General features: G+C 40.4%; 3 protein-coding genes across 4 annotated transcripts; 1 reads left to right on the forward strand and 2 right to left on the reverse strand.

Annotated features, from left to right (window-relative positions):
- Window positions 1–743: 743 nt before the first annotated feature.
- LOC100831526 (U3 small nucleolar RNA-associated protein 25) lies at window positions 744–14,701 on the reverse strand. Its single transcript, XM_024458655.1, has 24 exons — window positions 14,459–14,701; window positions 13,345–13,401; window positions 13,184–13,252; window positions 12,074–12,236; window positions 11,437–11,578; window positions 10,748–10,850; window positions 9,455–9,555; window positions 9,249–9,371; window positions 8,866–8,946; window positions 8,534–8,679; window positions 6,790–6,862; window positions 5,918–5,992; window positions 4,600–4,638; window positions 4,430–4,518; window positions 4,248–4,312; window positions 3,827–3,873; window positions 3,683–3,742; window positions 3,397–3,468; window positions 2,995–3,024; window positions 2,460–2,554; window positions 2,217–2,322; window positions 1,894–1,956; window positions 1,711–1,782; window positions 744–1,172 (listed from the first exon to the last, which is right to left on the reverse strand). Exons 2-24 carry the CDS (start codon window positions 13,385–13,387, stop codon window positions 1,098–1,100), a joined length of 1,932 nt encoding a protein of 643 aa, XP_024314423.1. The 5' UTR covers window positions 13,388–13,401; window positions 14,459–14,701; the 3' UTR covers window positions 744–1,097.
- A 32-nt stretch (window positions 14,702–14,733) lies between these two features.
- LOC104582510 lies at window positions 14,734–21,072 on the forward strand. Of its 2 annotated transcripts, none has more exons than XM_010232258.3 (13): window positions 14,734–15,040; window positions 15,989–16,292; window positions 16,395–16,459; window positions 16,619–16,684; window positions 16,856–16,940; window positions 17,354–17,421; window positions 18,226–18,327; window positions 19,218–19,307; window positions 19,493–19,567; window positions 19,654–19,686; window positions 19,795–19,905; window positions 20,576–20,638; window positions 20,737–21,072. In XM_010232258.3, exons 2-13 carry the CDS (start codon window positions 16,235–16,237, stop codon window positions 20,821–20,823), a joined length of 903 nt encoding a protein of 300 aa, XP_010230560.1. In that variant the 5' UTR covers window positions 14,734–15,040; window positions 15,989–16,234; the 3' UTR covers window positions 20,824–21,072. The 2 variants fall into 2 exon arrangements, with proteins under 2 accessions (XP_010230560.1, XP_014755117.1); XM_014899631.2 differs by having other exon boundaries at window positions 20,740–21,072.
- A 772-nt stretch (window positions 21,073–21,844) lies between these two features.
- On the reverse strand, window positions 21,845–27,845 carry LOC100827357 (glutamine--tRNA ligase). The gene is made up of 22 exons (XM_003564489.4): window positions 27,553–27,845; window positions 26,733–26,780; window positions 26,570–26,641; window positions 26,319–26,418; window positions 25,979–26,074; window positions 25,832–25,893; window positions 25,644–25,745; window positions 25,475–25,567; window positions 25,155–25,307; window positions 25,012–25,067; window positions 24,482–24,659; window positions 24,176–24,373; window positions 23,999–24,097; window positions 23,785–23,916; window positions 23,568–23,704; window positions 23,362–23,461; window positions 23,173–23,268; window positions 22,882–22,982; window positions 22,645–22,750; window positions 22,459–22,548; window positions 22,216–22,345; window positions 21,845–22,125 (listed from the first exon to the last, which is right to left on the reverse strand). Exons 1-22 carry the CDS (start codon window positions 27,691–27,693, stop codon window positions 22,028–22,030), a joined length of 2,388 nt encoding a protein of 795 aa, XP_003564537.1. The 5' UTR covers window positions 27,694–27,845; the 3' UTR covers window positions 21,845–22,027.
- Between the last annotated feature and the right edge of the window lie 28 nt (window positions 27,846–27,873).

Raw genomic sequence — 27,873 nt, forward strand, 5'->3', positions numbered from 1 at the left:
ACCCCATCTCTTCGCGTGACTACTTCCGTCTTTTGTTAAAAGATTATCTTAAACACCCACTTATTCACCATACTGGATACTCTTAGAATCCGCAATGCAGAGCAGCAAATCTTTTCTTACATCAGAAAATCGGGCCGCTTCGAAAAGCAGATCTTCTCTTCCCTATGCATGTCAGGAGACCTATCGTGAACTGCAGTTGGCCGAGACGAAGGGAAATCGGCGGCGGTAAGAGCATCTCCACTCGTACCCCCCATAAATCGTCCGGCGCATTGCCATATGGGAGGCGCCGGCACCCAGCCACACCCTTCAAATTTGGTTTGTCTCACAGACAGTGGTGGCCCGCGCTGTTTTTCAGTTTCAGACGGCACCCCCGCTATCCTCCCTGTGAGTAGGGAGCGGCCTGAGGGCGCCGGCTACCTTTTGAATTTAGGAGAGTGAGTTGGGTGAATTTTTCAGTGCTGGCGACCCCATTTGACGTTTGGGGGGCCTTCTGGGGTTTGGGGGTGGGGACAGCTGGAGAGCAAGATGCTGTAAGCACGTATACGCACATGGAGGAGTTTAGGGTTCGAGCTTGAGGCCACATGCAGCCTGCCTAACTTCCAAATGGAAATATCTAGGGTGATACTACACGCTATACTCAACACACCGTCAGCATGGCTCAAACGATGCGTAATAGCTTGACGCCTTGTCGCCCCAAGCAGGTCTACCGAGTGCTCACTCCGTTCCATAATCCTTGTTGCAAATTTGAACAAAAATGGATATATCTATTCATAAAAATGTCTAGATACATGTAATGTTTTGACAAAAATTATGGAACGGAAGGAGTACATCTTAACACCGTTCCTAAAAATTATCAATCGAAGACATCTTGGCAAAAACCTAATCAGGAAAAAACAAATCTGGAAGAAATAGCTCTCTATAGAATTCACTACAAGTGTTACAAAAAAATAACCTTTCGGCCCAACTAAAATGGATTTCTGGTTAATATATTTTATCTTGTATTCCAAAATTTTAGGCAGGCCCTGGAATGCGGTAAGCAATACATTCTCGTCTTGTGTCCCAATATTTCATGCAGGGCCTGGAGGGTCACACATAAATCAGCAGAAGACGAACATGCTCTTGTCCGAAGAAATCAGCCTCCGTGCAGAAGATGTTCCAACAATTCGCTCCAACTGCAAATTTGCAAGAAGACAGTGTCAACAAGAAAAAAATGCTGCTGGACATAATAAATATTTAAACGATTGGGTACCACTAAGGACTTGTTCAGTTGCAACAATACCGGTGGGGATTGAGAGGGATTTGAACTAGAATTTCAGTTTTCCCGTCAATCCCCACCGGGGTGGGCACAACCGAATCAGCCCGAAAGTGAATTCAGCAAAAGAAATGCAACGCAATACCCAGCTATCGGTGGCAAGAGAAGAGCATGCGGTACATGCATAACCAATAACAGCTGAACCTACTTTCAGACAAATGCTCAAACCTGGGTGATTATTGTTTTCCGGAATTTGGCCACAACGTAACAGTACTGTACTAAATAGTTTTGTCAAGGTATGACATGAACTATGCAGTACTATGGCACACAAAACTACATGGCAGGGCCAACATGCTTTATAAAGATCCAGATTATAATTTTGCTGCGATGTCAACTTAACAGCTGAATAGACTACATTTCTGCTGATGGAACTAAACTATGTAAAACAGCGATCTTACCTTAAGAAGGTCCAAACGAGAAAAAAGGACATTGCACTTCGGGTTTGCAGATTCACCAAGCATACTTACAAGCTGAAAGAAAAAGAAAACCCCAGGGCCAGGTACGTATATTTTTTTAACTTTTTCACAGCATAACACAAGACATAGTACATACTGCATATAGCCCATCTCAATAGCCAATACCTCTGGATAGAAATCTTTCCTTCCTGGCAATGAGTAGATAACCAAGTGATGTGCTCCCCTGATCTGCATGGACAAACAATCAAGTGCATGCTTATGATACTCGCAAAAAAAAAAGTGCATGCTTATGAAACGACAGCAAGGGCACATCACAAATACTCCCTCCGTCCCATAATTCTAGACAGATACATCTCACTCTTGTCGAAATATTACATGTATCTAGACGCTTTTAAGGAATAGATACATCCATTTTTGGGCAAATTTGAGACAAGAATTATGGGACAGAGGGAGTAACAAATACTCAAGGGCCTTTTAGATGTTATGACCTTATATCTGTGGAAGAAGTGGGATCTCTCACTATAAAGCAAGATCTTCTTCTGGCCCTCAAAAAACCAGAGCCTTGAACGAGATATATCCTGTTGCGATGTAGCCCTAATATATGGGCACACATAGACAGTTACCATATGCATAAGACCAAAAACCAGATTAAATTAAAAAAAAGATTAAAAGAAGATCCTTTTCAGTTGAACAAATAAGAAAAGCTAGCAGAACAAGGAAGGTCCACTTACTCCCCAATTCTACAGAAAGACGCCTCCTGAGATTTTAAGAAATTGCTTATCCTAATATATTCAAAATAGGAACTGACTAATAGCAACACTCCACCCTGCATATTGGATTAAACAAAGAGAACCTTAAAGGTGATATTTTGAATCTTCTACTAATAATTAAATATAGAAAACCAGATGAAGTGTCAGACAACGTATGTTCCTACTACGTAGTACCATTTCCAGACATGCCTGGCGCATTTACCAACAAAATATTTTATTGCAAAATGCCCAAAGGTATGTAAAATTCTGACAAATACTGTTGCAGAACTTTCCTGGGTAATAAAAACATGGAGTGAACACCATGTGGTGACAAAATGTGCGTCTCACTGCTACAAAATATTATGTTTGGTTGCTTGCATCCAAAATATTATATAAAGGCAATCTAGCCTGTTTAGGTGCTGGGTGTTCCTTTCCTACCAACTTCGAGAAGTACCAAATTAAAGTGAACATGATGATGGTTTTGCGGATATCAGAAGTGACTATAGAAAAACAATACCTCATCAGACTCCTGAATCTTAGGGTACACCTGCAATAATACATCATAAAACGTTATATATAGCACAGACATATGGGAGCAAAAACAATCAAGAGCCAAGACCATAAAATATGGCCAAATGAGAACTGTATTAATACTTCTAATACATTATCAAGCATTATCAATAATGTATTACTCCCTCTGACCGGTATTACTTGTCTCAAAATTGCCCAAATACGGATGTATCTATGTGTAAAAGGCGTCTAGATACATGTAATATTTCTACAAATAATTCCGGCCAGAGGGAGTATCAAGTTTTCAAATAATGTGAGTGATAATTTTGAATAGAGCTAAGTGCGCTAAAGTTTTCAATAATGCATGATCAAGCCTGCAATACAACTATACAAGCACAAAAAGACTCACCTTTGTGCAGAAATAATCAAAGCGGGCATCCTCAGATTCACCAATAGAAGATGCATCGAACCGTTCATACACCTGTGTATTGGACATTGAGAAACATTTGTAGTTTAGTATATTGTTTTAGCACTAAGTATGTATCTGTTGAGTGAGTTCACCCTAAATTTGTAAAGATTTTCAGGAAGATAGGAACAACCATGAAGCCGTGGCATCAAAATATTATTCAGATACACATCTGCACAGTAAACTTGCAAAAATGCCACAGTCTGAGACACACAATGAATCAACTGACCTGCCGTAACTCAAGCTGTATTTTGGGAAGAACGCCTGTAAACTCAGTCACCAGCTTAACCTAAAAAAGTTGAGTTACAGCATCTTAGAAACATGAACTAAACACAGCAAATGGCTGACTTAGTGACTCCAGCATGCTATATACCTTCCCTTCATAATTTAAGCATAATCCATTGAATAGAGCATTCATCTCTGCACCGCAGGCAAACAATTGAAACATAGTAAATAGGTTTATGAATAATATATTAGAACACAAGCTTTACCGAACAATTAAAATTAGTATTCCTCCGATCCTAAACTCTTGTCATTGTTTTAGTACAAATTTGAGGCAATCAAGGTTTCTCGGTCCACATGCACAACTAAGGCAAGCTATTTGAATACCAAAGAACCATGCACGACTCAAGTCAACACAAACACACTAGCAAAACAACAATAGTGATTACCAAATAAATGCTGATCAGGCATAACTAGTTTAATTTTAGTTGATATCAAAAATAAAAATTGAGGCTGAAGCCTAAAAAATACTAGTCAAAACGGTGGTCAGAGTTTCAAATGAACTTCCAGACCTGGTGTAAGATACGAGCTCAAGATTATTGTTTGCCGATAGTACCGTGCTTGCTCATCCAGGTACCTTACCCAAAAAAAAATGTGAAAAGCATGGAATTGACCTCATAAACATCAAAATCAAGAATAAATAATACGGCCATAGAGCATGGCATGAATAAAGTTTCAAAATAATCAGAATTACCATGGCCTAATCCGCATCACACTGGCTACATGTTCTTTTGACGGTAAATGATTGAGTTGTTCAAGAACAGCATGCAGATGCGACCAATTCTACATTCACAAGTAACAATCATTTCTACCAGCAGGCATCAGAAAATTAGTACCAGCAAATTAGTGGAGTTGAAGGTTAACCTGCATAGATATCACGTCTGCATGATCAACCACCACTATCTGCACAGAACAAATGTATTGAGAGTTTAAACCTTGTAAGAAAATAAGAAGCAATAGAATGGTGTGCGCACTTGCTATTCCTTTATGGAAGTCTGTTGGCTTATCATGACTTCAACTATACAAATTAAAACACAGGCCTTTTATTACAATACATTAGCAACTCTGAAGTGTTGCGAAATAGTTTTGAGACCGATCTATCAAGTATGAGCAGCTTTTTAAAATAAAATATTTTGACACTTAGTAAAAGAGCTACGGAGTACAAGTTTTAAAAAAAAATCATACGTCAAAATACAAGTTTCAAATTTCAATTGGATAAGTCCACATGTACTTTGAACAAGTGTTGCACTAACCAGAACTTCCACAATTACCATTTGGACAAGTCCACATGTTACCTATAACATTCAGTACTCCCTCCGATCCATAGTAAGTGTCGCTGATTTAGTACAACTTTGTACTAAATCAGCAACACTTATTATGGGTCAGAGGAAGTAGCATTTAACAGGAATTAGCGTGTGTAGTTTACTAGTTTATTGATGCCCGGCCTGGCCCGGTTTTTTGGGGCGGGCCCGGGCCGGGTCGTCAGGCCGGGCTGCCCATGCCCAGGTATAGCTCTAAGTGGCCGGCGCTGGAGCTCACCACGGTGAGGAGAAAAGGGAGGAGAGAGAAAACTCAGGGTGAAAATATAAGATTGGAGAAAGACGAGAAGGAACCTGCGGTGTAGATAAGGTTGGGAAAGAAAGGAACATGGGCCCACTAGTCAATTAGAAGAACCATGATTTTAGTAGAACACCTATGTTTTTCATGCTTAATGAAAGAAGAAGATGTTGTTTTCTAACTAACAACAATAATTGTCAAGAAAATATAAATGACCGTCTTGTTAAGTTGCTTGATAAAGATCGTTAAATCCCTGCGTTTTCTTTTTCCCGCATTTCAAACGGTCGTTAAGAAGAAAAAAACTGTGTTTTTCATTCCTCTGCTTTACACCTAAATTTCTATCATATTCCTTATTTTTCCTAATCATGTGTTTTAGATTCCTGCGTTCCAAACGAGCCCGGAATGTTTGTGAAAAGAATATACAGCTAGGCGAAATTTAATTTGGAACTTACAGCTCCTTAAAATTATGTCAAGAATACTTGTAGTTTAATGAAACCTAATCATTGTTTTCATGTGACCGATAGATTATTTACATATATTAACAGTTTATTACATGAATGAATTATATATAGGAGTGGAGATAGTAGTAAATAGAAAATTTTATATGGATTAGTGTGGAACTAACTTCGATTGATGACAGGAAATCAGAATCTTCCTTGGCACTTCCCTTTTTCTTGATATCTTCACCTCCGTCGATTTTCTGATAACAAAAGGCATAGTAAGGCAGAGAATAATAAAAACTTCAGCAACAATGTACACATTTAATCAGAATAGCAACACAAGAGATGAGATGGATTTAAAAGCAAAGTAATGGAAGGGAACATCAAGATCAATTTTAGTTAAATCAAAATGGTGCTTAATAACGGATTGTAACAACACAGATTTGTTGTTAGGATGGGATCATGTTTTCTTTCTTCGAATGGGATAGCACCACCTGCTCAGTGGATCAGCAAATCCAACAGCAGCTTGATACCTTGTACCTTGTATCAAAGAATCCTCCCCTACCCTATTCACCCTTACAAGACCTCCCTTTTGGCAAGTAACCCTTCCTACAGACTTGCAGTTTGTAATTGCCACAAGCGGCAGAACTTTAGCACCTTGTCCATAATGTACCGTAATACGATATGTACCTCCCTCTGGACCTAAGAAACTCTGATGCTCCTAAGAAACCCATCGGCTCAGTGCATCGACATGCTGCCCTGCCTTGCCAAACAACAACCTCACTGCTGGTTTACTATCATTCACACTCCATTTCCGGTCCTTGCCAGAATTTAGAGCTGGGGGGCTGGTGAACCCATCAGGGTTGTTTCAAAAGTAGGATAGTGGCATTTCTAGCAATTACTTATGTTTTTTATACAGTGTCCGGTGCTAATTTGGACAGTATCCTATAATGTGTCCCCAGAAGGTCAGAACAATAACAATATACAGCTGCTGGACACATGAATAATCATGAGTGAATGAGTGTAGCAAAAAAAAACTTTGTTAAAGAATACTAACCAGTTTAAGCGCTAAAGGAGATGCAACTATGATATCAGAAGCATAGAAGTTACTGTACAGCTTAATGGATTTCCTGCAGAAGCATTGGTTACAATGTTAACTTTAGAATTTAAGGACATATATTTTGCTCAAGGAATAAGATCTCACAGGGCAGAATACAAAGAGTAACCATAAAACATGAAGACACTGAAACATCTAAAAACATTCATTTTGTGGACTGGAAGGTTTACTGGATAAGAGCTCTGATTTAGAGGAAGTAACTAACTTTTACTGGAGACAACAAGCTGAATATGAAGTTAGGAACGACCTTTAAGGCACTTTGAGTCTAGGAAGTAGCATTTCTTTCATTAAGACTTGCTGATATCTTAGTTAGGAAATTGTACTACAAAGCAAGCAACCGCTAATCTATAATTGTTGAGTCCAGATGCTCTGCCATGCAGATAAACTTGCCCTATCACAGGTAAAACTGCATTAGCACATAGTGGAAGTAGCTGCTGAAGTACATTCACTATCAGTTGTGTAACAAACACAAGGCTTTTAGCATACATTATAAAACAAACTCAGAAACCTCATAACAGAACTTCTAACTAATGACTCCTACCCGCAGTGCAGACTTGTTGTTGAGCAAACTAAGCGTATGTTGCCTAATCTGATGGAAACATCATTGAGCACAGCTTTCTACTGGCCTCGGTTGCCTTCTCAGGTTTCTCACTAACAAATTTATATACAGAATAATAGTCAATGTTGCACGTTGGAGACCAGCGGCAGACCCGACGCGACTGACGGATAAGCCAACATTAATAAATGGTCTAATTCCGCGATAAAAGAGCTCTGTTTCCATGTCCATATCCAAAACTGTCATATCTTTACGGACAGAGGGAGTGTTGTGAAATTACAACTGTTAGAGCATGACAATCTAAAACTAACGCCAAAATGTATAACAGCTTGCAAGACTGATCCACAAAAGTTGCCACCAAGACACCTACACTAGTTAGCTTAGGATTGTGATTTGTGAAAAAAAAAATTGCAGAAGTTATAAGAATGAAGACAACTGAAATAAACCTCCAATTCTAATACAAGATCAAAACATTACAGGAGGAGTCAAGCAAGTGACACATTATCCTTGTTTAGTACTCCCTCCGGGTTTTTTTATATAGGGCGTCAAAATTCTTAGTTGGTTTCCTAAATATAAGGCGTGCATTCTCTGACCCAGCAGTTGTCCCGTCCACGCACCTAGCAAGATTTGCATGCGAACTGAAAAATAGCACCTAATCGTTGCTCCCGTGGAGTAAAGCTAGGCATTGAATGGTCCAATGTTATTTTCCACAGTTGCATGCAGCAGATCGTGGGCATGGAATCAGAACAAGAGGCAGTTGAGGAGCTCGCGTAAATTTTCGCGCTGGATTTTATACGCCCTATATAAAAAAACGGAGGGAGTAGATCTAAGAAAACAGTAAAATCAAGGTTCGTGTCCAAAAAAGGAATAAGCTAGAGGCTAGGGACTTAGTGAGCGAGGGCCTGAATAAACAGTAAAACAATATGAATTTCTGTAATTGTAATATATAGGTTGCCTATTCATTTAGCATAATCATGTTCAGTTTAGAAGCCCTATGATAATAGAATAAAAAATCGAGACGTTAATCAGAAACTCTGGACTTCTGGAGAGAGAGAGAGAGAGAGAAAGAGAGTACATAGTAGACACACATGAGGAAATATTAAGTTATTAACAGTCTAGCACACTTACTTTGTATATTTTATCCCAAAAAGAAAGTGATCTTCAACATCTCCAGCGAAAAGAAGGTTAAAGTCAGCGGGTTTCGAAGGATTTTCAGGCTCGTCCTCATCATCTGATTCGCCAAACTCTTTTTTGAAATGTCCCATGGCATTGTCCTGTAAATAAAAGTACGCAATCTTTATCTCTTAGCACCGCACAAAATAATCCCTGAACCGGCAACCCAAGTTTGTACAATAATGTGCAGATGTACATGGAGTCCATGATATGGTTGTGCAGCGTATTTTGTAGAAACTGGTAGCCAAATGCTGTCTGTAGAAGTAACTGGAAACGTAAAATTGTACCTTTTGTGTCAGTGGGGATAATTGGATTAATCTCTTTACGAGGCGCCGTGCCATGCTTTTGAGAGGTAACAAGAAAAGAACCTAAGGCCATGATAATATTACAAAAGAAAATATCAATAAGTTCACCAGATAAATATACAACAAAATTACAAATTGTGTATGAATGGAGGTGATGGCATGCTAGGCAGTTCCATGCCAACACATCTGCATCTGCATCTGCAATTAATAAAGCTAAGAAACAAGACATAGTGCATGCAAATAAACAGGACGTATGGCATACTACAATAGAACTCAAAATGCAGCCAAACAGCAATATCTATGTTATGTGTGAATGACAACAAAAAGGATTCCCGATTTTTCCAATATGTGTGGTGACAAAATACCTTTGGACGTGTAAAACCCTGATCACGATATGAGTTATCATCCAAAATATCGGTGTCAGCATCATTTCTAAGCTTTGCGTCATTTTTAATGACAACATCTCTTGTTCTCTGAATGTGATTCAACTGCCATTGTCATAACATTGCACATTAGCCAGCGTTATAACAGGTAAAGTGATAAGTTACCATACAGAGATTGTGGAACTTACAGCATGCATAAGATATGCATCCATAGTACTGGAATCCACCTTACTACCCTTAAGATAAAATGGCTTCTTATTACAATGCATTATGTCACGATAACTATTACCTGCAATAAACAATTAGGATTAGAATTACACTAAACATGAGTGACAGAAAGAGTATGACATACATCACTTTAGCGAGGAAACATGACAGCGAAAGCCATAATTTGACATGGTCTCTCTCTTCTTTTTTTGCAAGTAACAATCTTAATTATAGTTGAAGGAAGGGATATAAATGGAGTCAGTACCTTGGTATACTAAAACCATATTGGTAACAATTCTTTTCCTAAAACTGGGAAGAATCTGGACCCCAAAAAAAATGTCTAGTTTCCTTTGGAAAGAAGTGTGGAGCTAGCACACCCATAAACACATAAAAGAGTATTTTATCATGTGAAATTTACAGCTGTAAGTCCTGACCCAGCTCAATAGATGACCGCTTTTCTGTTGCTGGTTTGTGATGTGAAAATTAATCAGCATAGGGATCTTTGTTACTCCTACAAAATTAACTCTGTTCTCTAAAGCAGCACAACTGATTAATTCGTATATCAAAAGCTAGTGAATGCTTAGTGCTCTTAAAAGGTGCAAATGCTAAACTCATCAACCTTAATGTTCAACTTAGTCATGACACTTGTAAAATAAGGTACTCCCTCCGTTCCAAAATGTAAGGTACTTCCTCCGTTCCAAAATGTAGGGCGCGTAACTTTTATAGACAGAAGTTTGACCAACTTTACAACAACAACAACTAAGCCTTTTGTCCCAAGCAAGTTGGGGTAGGCTAGATATGAAACCCAAACAGAAATTTGTGGAAACTAAAAGTAAACACAAAAACAAAGAAATAATCAAGGTTCAGGCACATGGATTGCAGATTTCCATGCAGCCCTGTCGGAAGCCAGATTTAGGTCCCTTTTGACTGCCTCCATCCATGTTAACTTAGGTCGTCCTCTACACCTCTTAGCATTATCAAAGCCCTTTAAAATCCCACTGTTTACTGGTGCTTCTGGTGGCCTCCGTTGGACATGCCCAAACCACCTAAGTCTGTTTTGTACAAGTTTTTCTCCGTCTGACCAACTTTATAACCCAAAATATTAACACCTACGGTGCCAAATGAAGATCATTAGATCCGCCGTGAAATATATTTTCATAGTATTTTGGTTTGACACTGCAAATGTTGATACTTTTTGCTATAAAGCTTGGTCGAACTTTAAAAGGTTTGACAGTCAACAAAAGTTATACGCCCTATAAATAAACAGAACTTACAAAGTGAGAAGAACCTCAATCTTGAATTGAAGTTATCAGAGAGGGTTTTTTCCCAATGGTCCCTCAGCTTTCCTTTGACATCAACAAGATCATCATAAGCTTCCTGGAAGAACAAATCATTAAGGGTCTCTTGACCTATTTATTATTCAGAAAATCATCCCTGCACTAGTCATGATTCATGAAGGAGTACTACTTTGATACCTAATAATGGATGAAGTAGCTAACAAAGAGCAGCAGGAACTAATGTTGCAGCAGGTCTTGCCCTTTTCAAAAACACAATTTGTATACCATTGAAAATATAGTGTAAGTAATCAGTAATCACTAAACAGAAAACATGTGGATGGCTGTGGTACAAACAAATGCACCAGGTTACCCCTCACAAATAAGTTGGAGAACTGAATATAGGTCATAAGGTGATCTGAACACATGATAAACATGAAATTTTGGATTTCAAATACACTTACTACTATCGTTTTATTAGAGAATAAATACATACACCGCTTTCAAAGGTTTGAGTTCAGTAACCCGCTTCCCAAGGAAAGACAAGATCAAATTACATCAGGCAGAACATGAAATTCTGAACTGAACCGATCCAAATTACTTGGAGCATATAAGATTCAATAATCAACATACACAATTTAATATGTGAATTAATCAGTAACTCATCATGGTGTAATTCCACAAAGTACCTGTATTCTTTCGCCTGTTCCTACCCATTTGGATTTTGGAATATCCTCTGCAGGCATTTCCCATTTAAATTTACTCTTCTGCTTCGCTAGTGCCTTGACTTCGTCAATTGTTAGTATGCGACTAACATGACGCTGAAATGAACTGGAACATACCAAAGAGGGTGGTGTTAGAACGAGTTAAATGAAAAGATCATATACAATGCAAAATATAATGGAAAAATTGGTAAGGATAAACATCATCTTTAACTTGTGGAAGTAAAATTCTTGTCGTGGTTTCAGTTCAAAATTTGAACTAAAACCACGACAAGAATTTAGCATCGGAGTTTAAACCTCTGCAAATCAGTACAAAAAGCATGAAAAATATATGTAGTCGTCTTTTAGTGTATATAAAGATTATATTATTGCTGCGACAGAATTTTCAATAGACAGGCAACATTAAGCAAGCATTCTGAAACCTAGTCATATAGGACAAAGATGGGAGCATAAGATATCATAACCAAAAATAATTGGATAGCTGATATCATAAGAATACAATACTTGTTCGTAGAGTAAGAAATCAGCTTAGAATAACAGTCGTTAAGTCTCCCAGTCAATGAAAAAAAAAGAGTGTGAATAATGTTGTATCAATAGCACCAACCATGAAGACTCCATTTCATCAAAAGCATCATTTTTATTTCTTATCATATCATCTGCCTCATCTTCACTGGAAACACTGCAATCATCTGTTAAGACATCTTCATCACTGTGATCTCGTCCTTGAGAGCTTCCATTTGATTGTTTCTCACGCCGAGCAGGCCCAGCTGCATGCGCTCAGTAATTAAGTTCAATAAGAGAAACACAGGATGCACTACTTTGCTGCATGAAGAAAAAAAGCGCCCAGAATGGGAAGGGCCCAATGTTGTATTGCATGTCACACCAGTGATGATGTCTTCCAAAACAACATCATTACAGCATCAGTAACCTCCTAATAGAATGCTACTTCCTTTTCACAAAGGTTGGCGCCTTTGGTTTCGTTAAGACAAGACTTTGACCAATAATAACTTTATTAATATGGAAGTTATATGATAGGAAACCACAATTATCAGCAAGAACATTTGAAGACGGATCTATTGATATAAATTTCATGTCTTAGAAAAGACGTATTAGTTAGCAACTTGCCACTTTGTATTACTGGATGCAAAGTGTTGGTAATACACAAGCCAAATAGCACAGAAACTTGTCAACCTACAATCCGATAGAGAATAAACCATGCCTATTGTAGATAGTACTATCTGTATTAAGAAATGGACAAATCCAACCACAAAAGTACAACCTTGACATATGCCCAAATTCCCCCAATAAGATAACCAGGGAAAAGAAATTCCATGAATCCTATATATCTAAGTTTTAAGTTACATGCTTAATGAGTCTTAAAATGGTTGGCTCCAACGATAAGCATTCCCAGGAAAAATATTTTTTATAAAGTATCTCCAAATACATTCTAGTCTGTACCACCACAGTACCTCACCTTCTAAGTAGAGCATGAACTACTGAACTCAGCATTGAATTATACATTCTTCTAGGACGCAAACATCACCTAAAGCCTCCAACCCAACAGCATCCAATTAGACAAAAATTTAGTTTCAAAATGAGGAGGAAAATCAAAGCACTACGAGTTAACGTGTACCCTGGTAACTCTGCTACTGTTATATTGCCATTATCTGCCACCAACAAAGAGTAGATGATTAACACAGAAACAAAATCGAACCTGAAGAAGAGTCTCGCAGACTGGAGTCAAGAACTGGCCCTTTGGGCCTGTCCCGCCGCCTCTTCTGACCTGAAACCCATCGGTGGAAACAGGATAAAGCAACTGAGAAAGCAGGGTAAACTCAAAGCTTCAAGCAGGAAACGACGGCTAATGTTTTGCACCTCGAGGAGTAGCTGTCGCAGAGACGGGCTTCAGCTTCCCCATATCAACAAAGGATGCTGACAACAAAGGTCAAATTATGAACTCTAGTCCAAAGTACACAAGTAGCTTACTGCTTGTTTCAGCTCTGTTATGAATATATTACACAGATTAATTTACCAGTATAATGAAAAGAATGTGCATCTCGTGAAAAAAAAATAGACAGATCAAATTCAGGAAGGGATATAAGCTTTTTGCCCCAAAGTTGAGTGGACCCATGTAATAAGCCTGTACTTCATTGTAATAGATCTTCTTCATGTGGCAATTGTTACATTGCGCTGTCTCTCTTATTAAACGTGTTTCTATTAACAACAAATACCCCTATGTGAAAACAACTACATGCTCATCTTCTACTACTCCGTAGTATTTCTCATCGGTCCACGTAGCTACAAGCCCTCCGATCCCTCCCAGGCACTGACGGAGGCACCAGGCCAGAGACAGACATTTCGCTCTCATTTCTCTGTTTGCTTCTCTTCTCCGAATGACTTTTGCCTCAGTAACGAATTGGAGAAAACTAAGGAGATGAAACGGGGAGCTAAAGAGCGGGATTGGTTCGTGGGGTGAATGCGAGGAGAAACGGTCGGGAGCGAGAGAGTCGAAGGGGAGACCAACCGGCGGTGCAGCCGCTCGCGAGAGGAGGAAGACGAGCGACGGGGGCTGGGGCGGCGCTCGGCAGCGGGATGGGCCAGAAGGAGGGAGGTGTGGCGGCGCTCGCGCGAGGGCAGGGGTCTACTGGGCTGGCTAACGAGCATGCTCGACTCGTTAAGAGCTCGGCTCGTTAAAAGAGCTCGGCTCGTTATGCTCGTTAACCTTAACGAATATCAAGGCCTGTTCGGCTTGGTTCGTTAGCCACTTGCGAGGCTGCAGCCTGCAGTTGGAGAGAAAGAGAGGTCCAGAGATAGGCGAGGCGAGGCTGCAGTGGAAGAGCGTCGATGGGAAAGGCGGCTAGGCGCCTAGGCGCGTCGGCGCCGGACCGCCGGCGGCGCGACCGCGCGAGGCCGCAAGCTGACGGCCGTGCCCGATTCTTCCTGGACAAAGAGAGGAGGGAGGCAGGAGGGGCCGAGTGGGGGTGCTTACCTGCGGACGGACTGCGGGTCTGCGGCTGGATCCGGTTCCGGGGGTCGGCAGCGGCGGCCGGAGGACGGAGGGACGGCGGCGGCGGCGGGGACTGGGGTGACCGAGGAGGCGAGGATTCCGTGCTCGTGCCCTGTGCCCCTGTGCGACCGTGCGTGACTGCGGGTTGACGAACGAGAGGAGACCAAGCCTTTCGAGTAGGCTTTTGCCCTAACGAGTCTTGGGCTCTTGGCCTCGTGGGCTTGGCGTAGCTTGGGCTGCCTGTTCAGGAGGGGAACTGCTGGGCCTAACGAAGCAACGAGCGATTGGGTTTGTTGGACTGATCTTCGCCAGATAACGAGCATGCTCGCGAGAGTCGTTAGCTCGACTCGTAAAGCTGTTAGTGTTAACGAGTTTCAGGAGATACTTTACTCTGTTCATTAGCCTAACGAGCCGAGGTACTCTCCGAGTAACGAGTAAAATGTCCAGGCCTAGGTCTAGGACGTTCGGCAGCGAGATGGGCCAAAAGGAGGAGGGGTGCGGCACAAGAAGAAAAGGAAGAAAAAGGGAAATATACATGGGCTCCGGCCCGGCGGATGAAAACAGGTGAGTGGAATTCTCGGTTCTCGGTTAACACGACACCCTACTAGTTAATCGGGTTGTTATAAAAAACTATCAACAAGGGGAAAAACTCACCCTGATATAAATTAATTGTGACAACTTTGTAGCTGTCAAAAAAAAATCGTGACAACTTTGTCTGGATATACATCTATCTATACGCATTTAAGCGTGTAGGTTCACTTATGTGGAAAAAAAAACTGCAACGACTAATTTGGTTTAGAGAGAGTAGTAAATTTAGATTTCGTTCAAAAAATAGTGAGTATAGAGAAACCCAAACTTTAGGTTACAAAATATCAGCTTTTAAAATTTTTATCACATAACTATAGGTTTTAGGCCAATTGTACTCCCTCCATCCTATATTAAGTGACTCAAATTTGCTCAAATATGATGTATTTATGCTTGAAAAACGTCTAGGTACATATAATAGAAAGTCACTTAATATGGGACGGAGGAAGTATTGTTTAACCTAAATTCTCTATTCATCAAGATAATTGGAAAAATTGACATGCATGGCTCGCTTGGTAGGTACACTTGGCAAGGGGTAGGGTACCCAACACAAAATTCATCCCAACTTTCATGTCAAAAGGAACAGATCAAGTTAATTAGTCCGTATATTTTTTTAGCACAATGTATGTCCAAAGTTTTTATATTACCCCTGGTATTCCGCAATTTTAAATTTTAGATAATCCTAAGGTCAACTCCATTAACATTTACATCTCCATGCTACATGGGAGCTACCATGCGGGCCTTGCATGTCATTTTTTTGACGTAAACCTTGCATGTCATTTTGGCCGCTTAGTTTGGTTAAAGAGAATTTTTGACATACTTGCCCCATAAAACTATGTGTTTATACAAATTATCCAAAAATTATGTTTTCTGTGCCTACTGCGTTATCAGATTAAAAAAAACACAAAATGAAAACTGTTCGGACAGGCGACCGGACTAGAACCCGACCGTGGCCCCCCCGTCGCGCGCCAAACACAGACGGAGTCCGGCCTCGCCACGCCGTGCCCGCTACTACAAAAAAGCGAACCGACTCCCATCGGCGCGCGCGGCAACCCGTTCCCTCGGGCACAACTCGATCGCCGGAGCTTCTTAAATCCTAACTCCTTCCCCAAGCTAGGCCAAGGGGAAATCCTAGGGTTTTCCGTCGTCGTCTTCCCCCCAGCGCGAGCAGCAATGGCGATGGTGGTGCCGGCCATCAACATCGGCCGCCTCGTCTTCCTGGTCGGCACCGGTGCGTAACGCGAACCCGCCTCTGTTTTCGCATGCTACTGGTTGCTCGATTGTTTTCCCGTGCTTATTTTGTGGTGGATCGATCGATCGATCGATCGCGCAGGTTTTGCTGGCTCCATCGCACTCAGAAACGGCGAGCGCCTCTCCGACTTCCTCCGCGAGGTCCAGGTCCGTGAACGCGTCCGCGCGATTTGATAGCTATTAATCGATTCCCTTGCTCTGCTCTGCCCCGTTCCGATCGATCCTCCGCGGTTGCGCGGCCGTCGGCGAGAGTGCTTGTTCTGTTCCCGTTCTCAGTTCTGACTCGCGTGCGTGGCGGTTTCGCAGGAGATTCTCCAGCGCGACAGAGGAGGAGGAGGAGGCGGCGGCGGCGCCGATAACGCGCAGTTGAAGGTATGCGACCTCTACTCTGTTGTCGCCATTGGTTTGATTTGATGTAGTAGTCATTAAGGCAAGATCTGTGCGTTTTGATCGACGCCCTGCTAGCTAGTAGTATGTGCGACGTGTCATATTGTGCAATTAAATTAGTCAAGAGAAAGTTAATCATGTTTCAATCTTTTATAGGCCATCGAAGGGCTGGCCAGGGAGATAAAAGAGCTTATGTCAATCTCTCCCACTATTATTTATCAGAACGAAGATGGCAGCAGAGGTACGTTTGTCTGCTAGACCTCGATTTTTTACTGTCTTATTGTTATGTCCTCCAAGTATGCGCGCTATCCTAAACATTATTTACATAACTAGTGTTCTCCAAAGTAACTTTCAAGTGGACGAGTTTCACTACTTTTCAGAATTAGATCTCCCAAAATATTTTCTAATGTGTTCAAGTAACGCAGCATATGGAAATATGGAACGTGGAGTCTGCAGAAATAAGAACGTAACAGTGGACAAGTAGTATAAAACGCTGCAGTTGAAAAGTGTGTTAAAAATAACTAAGGTTTCCAAGTTCATGGCAGCTTGAAACAAAAACATGTTCCTTGACAACGTTATCAGCAAAATTCTGGATTGTATTTTGTTCATTCTGCATCTACATGACAGTAACATTTTTGTTAAATATGTTTGCAGTTATGACAGCTTTGATGGGACCTGCTGCAGCTGCTGGGGCGGTGGGCTATGCTTACATGTGGTGGAAAGTATGTTTTCTAGTGATATCAGTCATATGTTTAAGAAGACTGTGCACGTGCAGTGCACATTTTTCTCGGTATGTACTGCACAGAAAATACATCACATATGTGTAAGCCAAATTTGAAAAATACAAGTTAACCTCCATTAAAAAAAAAGTCAAGCATTAAACATGCATTAAATATTAACCCGTATGAAGTAATTTAGATAAAGAGGTGATTAGTAGGGGAGTCACTGTGTCTTAAGTACTCCGATCCATAAAAAGTGTTGCACATTTAGTAAGTTATTAGTATAAATTTTGTATTAAGTGGACGACACTTTTATGAATCGGAGGGAGTATGTCTTTAAGAGTGCAAGAGGCAATTCCGAATACCCAGCTTATAAAACTGCAAATCCGTTGCAAAAAGGTATATTCATAATATTTAATGCATCCCGTATATACTAATTCATAGTTTTATACAGTAGTATAGATATAGATCCTTTCTACTCTGTTTTTTTTAATTCATTGTATCTCATTCTTCTAGTAAAAACTAAAGTTATTTCTTCTTCCAATTCACATTGTTCGTCATTGCCTGAAATCCTGCCTAAAGTTCATTGTTTAAGGTAAAAAAGTCCATAACGTTTTAAAACCTAATTTGCCCTTGACACTGACACTCGCCATTCATATGTATTCACAAACAGAACCTTTTTGTCTTAATATGCTGTCCTGGCTGTGCGCCTAAGAGTGCTCAATTTGATTCAAGCTTTAACACTGTGATCAAATTGGTATTATATAGATTTGTTTATCATATTTAATTGTGTCTGCACACTTTCAGGGCATCACATTTTCTAGCATAATGTATGTCACCAAGCAAAATATGGCTAGTGCTGTTTCAAGCATGACCAAGCATCTGGAACAAGTGCAGAACTCTCTGGCTGTAAGTATAAACTAATTTCCCTGCTTATATTTAATTGAAAAAGGTTACCAGCCCCTTTTATTTGTAGAATTTAAGGAAGATATTAGTCCTCTGTAATCTCGAAAAAAAAAATTAGTCCTCTGAGTTTGAAGTAATATGATACCTGCTTCGTAAATTAATTTGTGCATACTTACCTGTTATAACCTTATTGGTTTAACATTCTTGACATGATATATCTTTTTGCCTAAAAAGGATAACGGCACCACTCATTGTGCTTGTCATTGCTGGAATTTGGTACCAAGTATGCTTTTCACCATCCAACTAACCATTTGCTCTCGGATGTATTTGTATCCTTAAGAAAGTTGCCAACACCTTGATGTTGCCCTGTTTCCAGCAGAAAAAGAAGTTCAGAACCAGTGAACTGTATGACTTGGTTTAAACTAATTCTTGAATAATGAGGCAAGATCTAAATAAATTGTAATCGTAAAAATGGATATTTCTATCATCTCTCTGTTGAACTTATTTTAAAACTTGTATTGGTTTGAATTATGTGGATTAACGCTTTCTTCATTAAATACTCTATCAATGGTAGTGGTTCTTGATAGAAAAATACTCAAAAGTTTTTGCTAGAAAACAGTTTCACGAATGTATGCTGTTCAGCTGTCTCTTTTGATATGCGCATGTGGAATCTGTGATATATTTATTGAAATCAAGTTTATCCGCAACCTGGGTTGTAAGCTGATTCATAAACTGCCTTGGTTGATACGATTCCGAAAGGGCTGATTAGTTTTTGAACATATTTTTCCTCCTTTTGTGCAAGAATAGCTGCATCTGGAACCTTAGCGTTCCTCCTTTTATGGTAACTAGATTGCCGAATACCCAGGGGCTGACATTCTTTTTCATTTCCGCAGGCTGCTAAAAGGCACTTAACACAGCGCATTCAAAAGGTAGATGATAAATTGGATAAGCAAAAGGAGATATCTGAACAAATAAGAGATGAGGTACTCCTAAATTTCCGTGCTACGTGCCTTTATTTGTAATGGCTACTCCACACGATATGGCCTCGTTTGAAGCTGAGAGCAGTGAGCTTGGCCATCCACTGCATGGTTAATTTGGAACGAAGTAAACAGTTTAAATTACTTGTTATGGAGACTTCACTCTCAGATTTCTACTTTTCGTCCTTCAGGTTACTGGTGCACGACTGAAACTCAAGGACATTGGTTCAGAAATGGAAAATCTCAAAAAGTTGGCTTTTAATCTGGTAAGGTTATATCTGATCTATCATTTGCACAATGCCGATTGCCAGTCCTCTGATTGTGTTAACAAAAAAAGCTTTTGCTTCTGTAGGATGGGAAATTGGACACTATTCAACACAAACAGGTAGGCCCTTAACCTAGAAATAAATTTTTATTTCACTGCTTCAATCATCTTAATTGTTTCCTTTACTCTTGACACGGGGGATTAAGCTTTCTTGTGTGGTGACAACAGGATTTCCAGTTGGCTGGTGTGTCGTATCTCCTCCAGTTCATAGAACCACATGGGATGCTGCCGGAGGGCTCCATCCAATTCATAAAACAAGATTGTGGGAGGCTACCCCTGGTATGAACCTAACCATGCCGCACAATTAGTCAACTACTGATGTTGCAATCACACGTCTTGTTCTTCTGTCATGATCCACATGATCATCTGATAGGCAAAATCAAGAAAGATCCATAACTTATTAGAGGCTTACAGCACTCCAGTTACTGAAAAAAAAAATCTTCTTAATCTTGGAAAGTAGATTGTTAGGTTGCAACAACATAACCTCTTTTTCTTTGCGCATAACAACTACATAGCCTTCATCTTCATAAAACCTGAAAAGAAATTACAGGAGCATATAATCTGAAAACAATAGAGAGGTAATGACCAACTTCATATAATTTGCACTCCCTCCGTTCCATAATTCTTATCAAAATATTACATGCATTCAGACACTTTTTAAGAATATTACATGCATCTAGACACTTTTTAAGAATAGATATATCCATTTTTGGGCAAATTTGAGACAAGAATTATGGAACGGAGCGAGTACATATCCCAGTTTGCCAATAATCAAATACATCGAATATCCAATAGCCATACACGCGAGAGTACAAAAGGCAGCATGAATCTCGATGCATTCCTCTTCGCTGTGCCTTCTGCTCATATAAAAATCGCTTCCCGTGTACTAGTGTTTTGGTGTGGAATTATTCTATCTTGAGTTTTGTCTAACATTTTCATGTATGTGCAGTTCCTACAGGAAGGCCCCAAGGGACCGGTGGTCACACGCTCCGGGAAGAAAGGGGAGCTCCCGGTTAGTTCTTTCACACAAGATTTTATTTATTTTCTTTCCATGGTTCGGCGCTGTTCCATCTCTGACTGATTGGGACCTTTTTTTTCCTCCTCTCTCAGCAGGGTCTGGGGTTTGGGCTGCGGCTGCTGGCGCTAGAGCAATCTGCCAATCGTGCACCGTCGATGCCGGTCAATCCTGCTTGCTGATTCTTCTTCCGTGGTTGCTCGGACTCGTATAGGTTGGCTTCACCGAAAGAATTGGCTGGTAGGAAGATGTCAGATGAATACTCTAGTTAGCCGTATATGTGTTTCAGTAAACTAGCCGTGTTATGACTTAATTATGTAGTGCTACCCTACTCGAGTGTTGAGAACTGGAACGAGATTAGGTCGCCTTGCTGGATTGACAGTAGATATACAATCTGAAGCTTATCGAATGCACAATCATGTTTTCCGCAAGGTACGTGGGGCTTCTTAGTTTCCCCCTCTTTCTTCAGGGTGCGGTTTCTTCAGAGTGCGGTTTTGATAGTTCCGACTAAGGACATGTACAATGGTTGATAAGACTGTCTTATCTTAGCTGTGACACGTCAATTAGAAAAGACAATAAAACATGTTATATAACGGGCTATCTCTTATTGTTATATCTTAAAATTAATTCTTAGATGAATAAAATTAACTAAATAAATGCTAAGAAAAGGCAAAATCTAGTACAATGAGAAATTTGCCTTATTTTTGCCTTATCATTCTTGTGAAGAGATCATCTCTTAATTAAAAAGAAGGCTTGTGCCTTTTCTTCATTTCTCTCTCTTCCACGTCAGATTTTATCCTACATGACATCACTAAGAGATGGCTGACGTCACCCCATTGGACATGCCCTGAGACTGTGTGCATAAAATTCCCCCTCCTTTTCAAAAAACAAAATAGTTGTGTGTTGTTGCATTCCAACCTTCATATAGTAGATCAAAAGGTACTCGACTTGGTATTTACGACCACCTGCGCTGAAGCACAAAGAGCATGACTTACTAGAAAATATTCCATCCGATCCATAAAAAGAGTTGCCCATTTTGTATTAAGTGGGCAACACTTTTTATGGTGGGCAACACTTTTTATGGATCGGAGTAAATGAATTCAAACTGAGATCCAGTTTGTAAGTCATAACCACAATATATGGTGGTGCGCTGTCGCTGTTGAACTGTGCGACATCTGTTCCCCTGATTGCATTGAGCATTTGTTTTTAACAGTAATGTAACCAGAGCACCACTTGATCATTCAAAATTTGATTGAAGCAGACACCAAAGTCGTCAGTCCAGTATACAAACGGTCTTTTGGTTATCATTATGTATCACATAACTTTGTTTTCTCCATTATCGCCTCTGCAGTCGAGCAAAACCAAAGCTTTCTTCTAAATTACCGGTCACTTGGGTCCAGCCTTCCCATATGAATCACGCAGGGTAACAGTCCTGTTGAAGACAAGCTTCTCAGGCGTCGAGTCCGTGTCCACAGCAAAGTAGCCTGGAATTACATCGAAGCATGATTGTCAGTTGCATCAAAGAGATGTGGAGACTGGACAGGAATGCCAACTGTATATGGTTCAGAGGTTACCCAGCCGCTCAAACTGGAATTTGTCACCCAGAACCGCGGTAGCGAGTGAAGGTACAGCATAGGCTCCCTTTATCACCTCTTTCGAGTGCGGGTTAAGATCACCCAACCAATCCTCCAATTCAGCAGGATTCTAAGACAAGAGCAAACAAAATATTCACAGGTCGATGACAATGAGGTGAATTTCTAGTGCAAGTGTGCAAAACACATCTGCAATGACAGCGGGAACAACAAGCAAAACAATACCTCCGATAGGAATAATTTCTCAAATAATCTTATTTCGACCTTTAGCGGCTCAACTCCAGGTGCTGGCTGGGCGACCCAGTGCAGAACACCCTGCAAAATTTGCAAACCAAGTCAACATCTAGAATATATTTGTCTAATCTTTCAACTAGATTTGCCAGATTTGAAAAGATTCTAATGACCAGTTACCTTAGGCTTAGAAGTCTTTGAGGGGTCATACTCAGCTCGAATTTCAACAATATCATCAGGATTATCACCATAGATAACCTCGGTGCATTTTATTGGGAATGCATACCTAGCAATTAAATTAGACAAGAACCACGTTGCAAATATTGCTGGAAGATTTACTTTCATATGGAGCAGGTGGCTTTCATGGTCAAGGAAATTCAGATCAACTTTCTAAACAGCAGAACATTAGTTAATTACCTTAGCAGGGCAGATTTACCAGGAGCTAGCCCATAGTAATCCTTCGAGTCCTTTACACGAAAGTCCGTTTTTTCAATGTAGACAGTTTTTGAGAAAGGGACCTGCAGAAATGTAGCATAGCAAAATTATGAAGCATGAGGTACAGGGTATAATATATAAAGCATGAAAGAAATGGTGAACCTGTAATGTTTCTGTTACTATATTGTTATTGCAGTCTTTAAACAGAACCTTAAGCAAGTTGTGCCATACCAACAAAACCTATTCTACATATCATATACAATCGAGAGGGACCTTGTAGTAGGATGAAGCTTCATCAGCAGGAGCATCAGGCCACTTTTTCCCATCAAGGTCTATGACTTTTCCATCTTCCAAGTTAGTTATTACAACCTAAATTTTGCCAAAGGAGGCACCATGAGTGTGTTAGGAACTTCAACAGGTTGAAGACATTAAGTGATTAGCAACAGTAACTGAATGCCGAACCTTTAGAGGATGCAAAACAACCATGGTTCGAGAAGCTGTTTTATTAAGTTCTTCTCTGATATGATATTCAAGACGGTCGACACGAATTAAGCTATTGTCACTGTATAGAAAGAATAACACTGATCAGTAGCAGAAACAGAGATTTCATGATTGTGCTCATAGAGTTGCAGAGACAGTGTGTGTTGACAATGATGCATGCATTTTACCTTCTTGTTATCCCAATTCCACGAATAAATGTATTAATTGCAGTTGATGACACTCCCCGTCGCCGCAGTCCTGCCAGTGTCAACAAACGAGGATCATCCCACCCATCTACCCACTTCTCTGTCACAAGCCGATTCAACTGCAACAGAACAAGGACAATGGATATCCATAAATATAGATCAACAGAGTAACATTGAGCTCACCGATTTGTTAGCGTACCTTTCTTTTAGACATCACAGTGTTTGATATGTTTAGTCTCGAATACTCCCAAACATGTGGCTGGTACAAGCCCAAGGCAACAAGTACCCAGTAGTATGACGGGCGACGTATGTCAAACTCAAGTGTGCACAACTAATAAATAACCACACTCGGTTAGTCATTTTACAGTTTAACCAAGACAAAGGTACAAAGCTACTCCTAAAAAGGAACTTACTGAATGTGTAATGTTTTCAAGTGAATCCACCATGCAATGGGCATAGTCATAGCTTGGATAGATACACCATTTGTCGCCAGCATGTGGGTGAGGAGTGAACTGTATGGACATCAAATGTTCAGTGTTGAACTTACGAGAAATGAACATTCAATCCATCAATTGAGTTGTGTCACTTACTTTTATTCTATATGCTATCAAGTCAGACATGTTTTTGTTATCATTCTGCATGTCCTGCTTCATTCGGAGAGTTGCTGCACCCTCAGCAATCAACCCACGTCGCATATCTTCAAATAATTGCAAAGACTCTTCAATAGGCCTATTCCTCCATGGACTATCCATCTTCTTTTCCCTGTATTCTTTGATTTGGTCTGCAGTCTGGCAATTGTATACCAGTCAAGAGTTTAGAAACTTTTATTTCATTCATCCTTTCTAATTCATTATTGTACCATGATAATGATAAAGAAAGGAGATAAGCAAACGAACCTGGTGATCCACATAGGCTAGTCCTTTCCGAATTAACTCAACTGCATGCTCATGTAAAGCTTGGAAATAGTCACTTGTATATGTAACTTTGTAGGGCTCCCATCCCATCCACTGGACTATCTCCTGAATGTGGTCTATATATTCTTTCTTTTCAGCTTCTGGATTTGTATCGTCAAACCTGTAATCCAGATAGACATCAGTCCATTTTGTCATGATTGAGAATGCAGAAGAAGCTAAAGAATAAAGGATTCTTTGTACGCATGTATAGCCCAGGCAAAACTAATCAGAACTCAGGATTGAAATGGGAAATGTATGATTAATTAGATTGTAGTATAGCAGCATAAGAGAAGAAACGTAAATTTCAAACACCTTATCCAGTGTTTATTTCATGGCATGGTCAAGACAGAAATGAGTACGAAAAACAAATAGTTGGTACAAAATTGCCATTAAAGCGGCATTGACAAGCCAGGAAAGCATATAAAAATGGCAAGCCGGAAAAAACTGTTCCAAAAGGAATTGTAAATTATTACCTAAGGTAGCAATGACCATTCCGCTCCTTAGCCAGGCCAAAATCAATAAACATAGCCTGAATGACGTGAAGCGTGTAAGCATAATCTAATGATTTCACGGTAGTAGTATATATGAAAAATACATTTCATGAAGATTACAAAACCTTGGCATGGCCGATATGAAGATATCCATTAGGTTCTGGGGGGAAACGGGTCATCACTTTTCCACCAGTTTGCTTAAGGTGTTTCTCTAAAATCTCCTTTGTATTATGAGCCCTCCATATGTTCCCATCGCTGAAAAATATTTCTGTATGAACCTAACTCATGAAAAGAAATCAAGACCATTTAAGTTAATTTCTTATAACTGGCATACAAAACTAACAGATTAGCCAATAAAGGTGTTTGGAAGGATAAATAACCACTTGGGGATATCAGACAACACTAGCACAAAATTGAGAATCAATTTAAGTCACAGTTTATGTACCTTATTGTTTTCTGCTGGCTGAGGAAATATAGAGTATGGATTCAGTTCCTCCTCAGATGGTGGGGCAGAAGTGGCTACTGCAGCTTTTTTCTCCTGCAGTTCATAAAAACCATAACTCAATAATCAAATCACTATTTTAAACCCAAAGGGTCCCCTTCACCTCACCAACCTCAACTTTTGCTGGTTTCTCCTTCTTCTTCTTCACTGGTTTTGCATTGTCAGCTTCCGTCTTCGGACCTAGTATCTCTGCAAGCCTCTTCTCAATCTCCTCCTGTATGAGCAAAACAGCAAGAGGTTCAACATAAAGGTAATGCAACCAAAACAACTCAAATTCTTTATTCAAAGGATCATTGGCACCTTTGTCGCCTTAGCATCACCCCAAGGGTGCCTCTTCCTGACCTGTCCGCAAAGGTTACCAACTGGAAGAAGGATCCGCAGGATCAAGGACTAATCTCCTCAAGTAACAGAAATAGAAGAAATATAGAAGTGAATTGCAAGCCAGACCATTTATGTGGTACCGCTGCTCCAAGATAGCTTCCATGTTTTCCTTCAGAATCTCAGTGACAGTTGATTGAATCTCTTCAATAGAAACAACCACGCCTGCAGTTATACATTTTGTTCCAATCACTAAGGTGGTGAATTTGGCAAAAAATAAGGTGGTAAATTGAAAGGATTGACTGAGAATAAGCTGCTTCCAGGAAAAGGTGCTCCTTTAATATTCGATCGTAAAAAATGTACGCTAAGACAATAGTTATTTAGGATTCATACAACCACCTTATAAAATCACCATGACAGAATTTGCAGAAGCATATTAATAATATAATTTTTTATAATAAAAGCATACCTACACCACACACTTCTTCAAACTTTCCAACATCCAAAGAATCCGAACCAATATTGTTAAGAAATAATAGAGCGGCATCTAGTTGTGCAGGGTTCTTTATCTGAAAAATGGCAAGAAATACTTCAAATTGATAATATAAGGACAAATAAGAAATGAAAGGGAGTTAGTTCTTCGCTTGCGCTGCCAAAACGAACACGGAATGCAAACTGGCTGTTGAAAGTGGATTAAAGAAGAAAAGGTAGCAGACATACCTTCGTTGACACAATATAGTTAATGAGAGCAGGACGATGGACAAGTGCATTTGTTGGGTATTTAGTGGCAACCTATTTCATCCACAAGCAAGTGCACTCTCTTAAGTGAAACGCCATAAATCTCAAATCTAAATATTACAGAGCAATTGATATAGGTGCTTACTGCATACAGAAGGTTTCCAACTGACTTGTCGCATCCACTTATCCCAGCCTGTTCATAGGCAAATCCAGTTAAAAGAGCAAACATGGTATGTTTTGAAAAGATAAATTGTACTGATTTGGTCACAATAAGCCAATGCAACCTGGATCGCAGCATAATAGAAATAAAATAGCAAGAGAATATACTATAAGCAATGCTGAAAACTAACACTACCAGTTACGCGATCATGAGTTATGTATCCTAAAACGTGTCATGTAAGATTGAAGATGCAATCAGGCATTCCATTGATCAATAACATGACATCATAAAGGACTGCAAATACTGCAATACCAATTTCCAGATATAGTAAATAGTTAAGCACGGGGTAAGTCTTGTCTAGACAAAATCTCACTAAGCTTCAAGGGAATCTCTGATAATGCATACTCTGAGTATGTAACTGGTCAGAACTATTAATGAAACTGGAACGACATGAATTTAGCTGTTCACCTAGAAGAAGGCACTGGCCACACTGAGCAAGGCAAAATAAATCGAGATGCAATAAAACGTGAAGAGGGTGTCAGATTTGGTCATATCTAGATAAAGCTTCTCCTCAGTGCCCTCGGACGAGCTGGAACGAGCTAATTGAATAAATATGAGTGCAGGTTTCGGATAAATCTCGACAAAACAGGCATCCGGGACACAACTCAAACACCGGAGCCACCTAATCCCATACCACACTAGGAACCAGCTAAACCAAAATTGAACCGTAATATCCAGAGCAGCCACATAAACCAGGCTCGCTGTTCGAAAACAAAACCACAGGGGCAGCGGTAGTAAGGGTCACCTCTGCTATGACGGCGGCTAGGTTGGCGGTGACCTTGCTGTTGACGAGCGCGTTCTCCGCCGTGCGCTGGTCGAGGCCGAGAGCCAGCAGCGTCTCCAGCTGCAGGGCCGGGGCCTTCTCCCCGTCGACTCCGGTCACCATCGCTACTGCTGACGGCGCCTCCTCCTGCTCCGGCTCCGGCGGGAAGCCTCGAGATGCACGTGCGGGTGGTGTGGCGCGCGCTAGGGTTTTAGGCCGTCCGGCGAGTGGAGAAGGGGAAATGTGGTGCACGGTGTGGATTGGGGAGAGAGACTGTGGGTTTTGGGCGCAAATAAACCCCCA

This window comes from Brachypodium distachyon, chromosome 2 (assembly GCF_000005505.3).
Source record: "Brachypodium distachyon strain Bd21 chromosome 2, Brachypodium_distachyon_v3.0, whole genome shotgun sequence".
NCBI classification, from domain to species: domain Eukaryota; kingdom Viridiplantae; phylum Streptophyta; class Magnoliopsida; order Poales; family Poaceae; genus Brachypodium; species Brachypodium distachyon.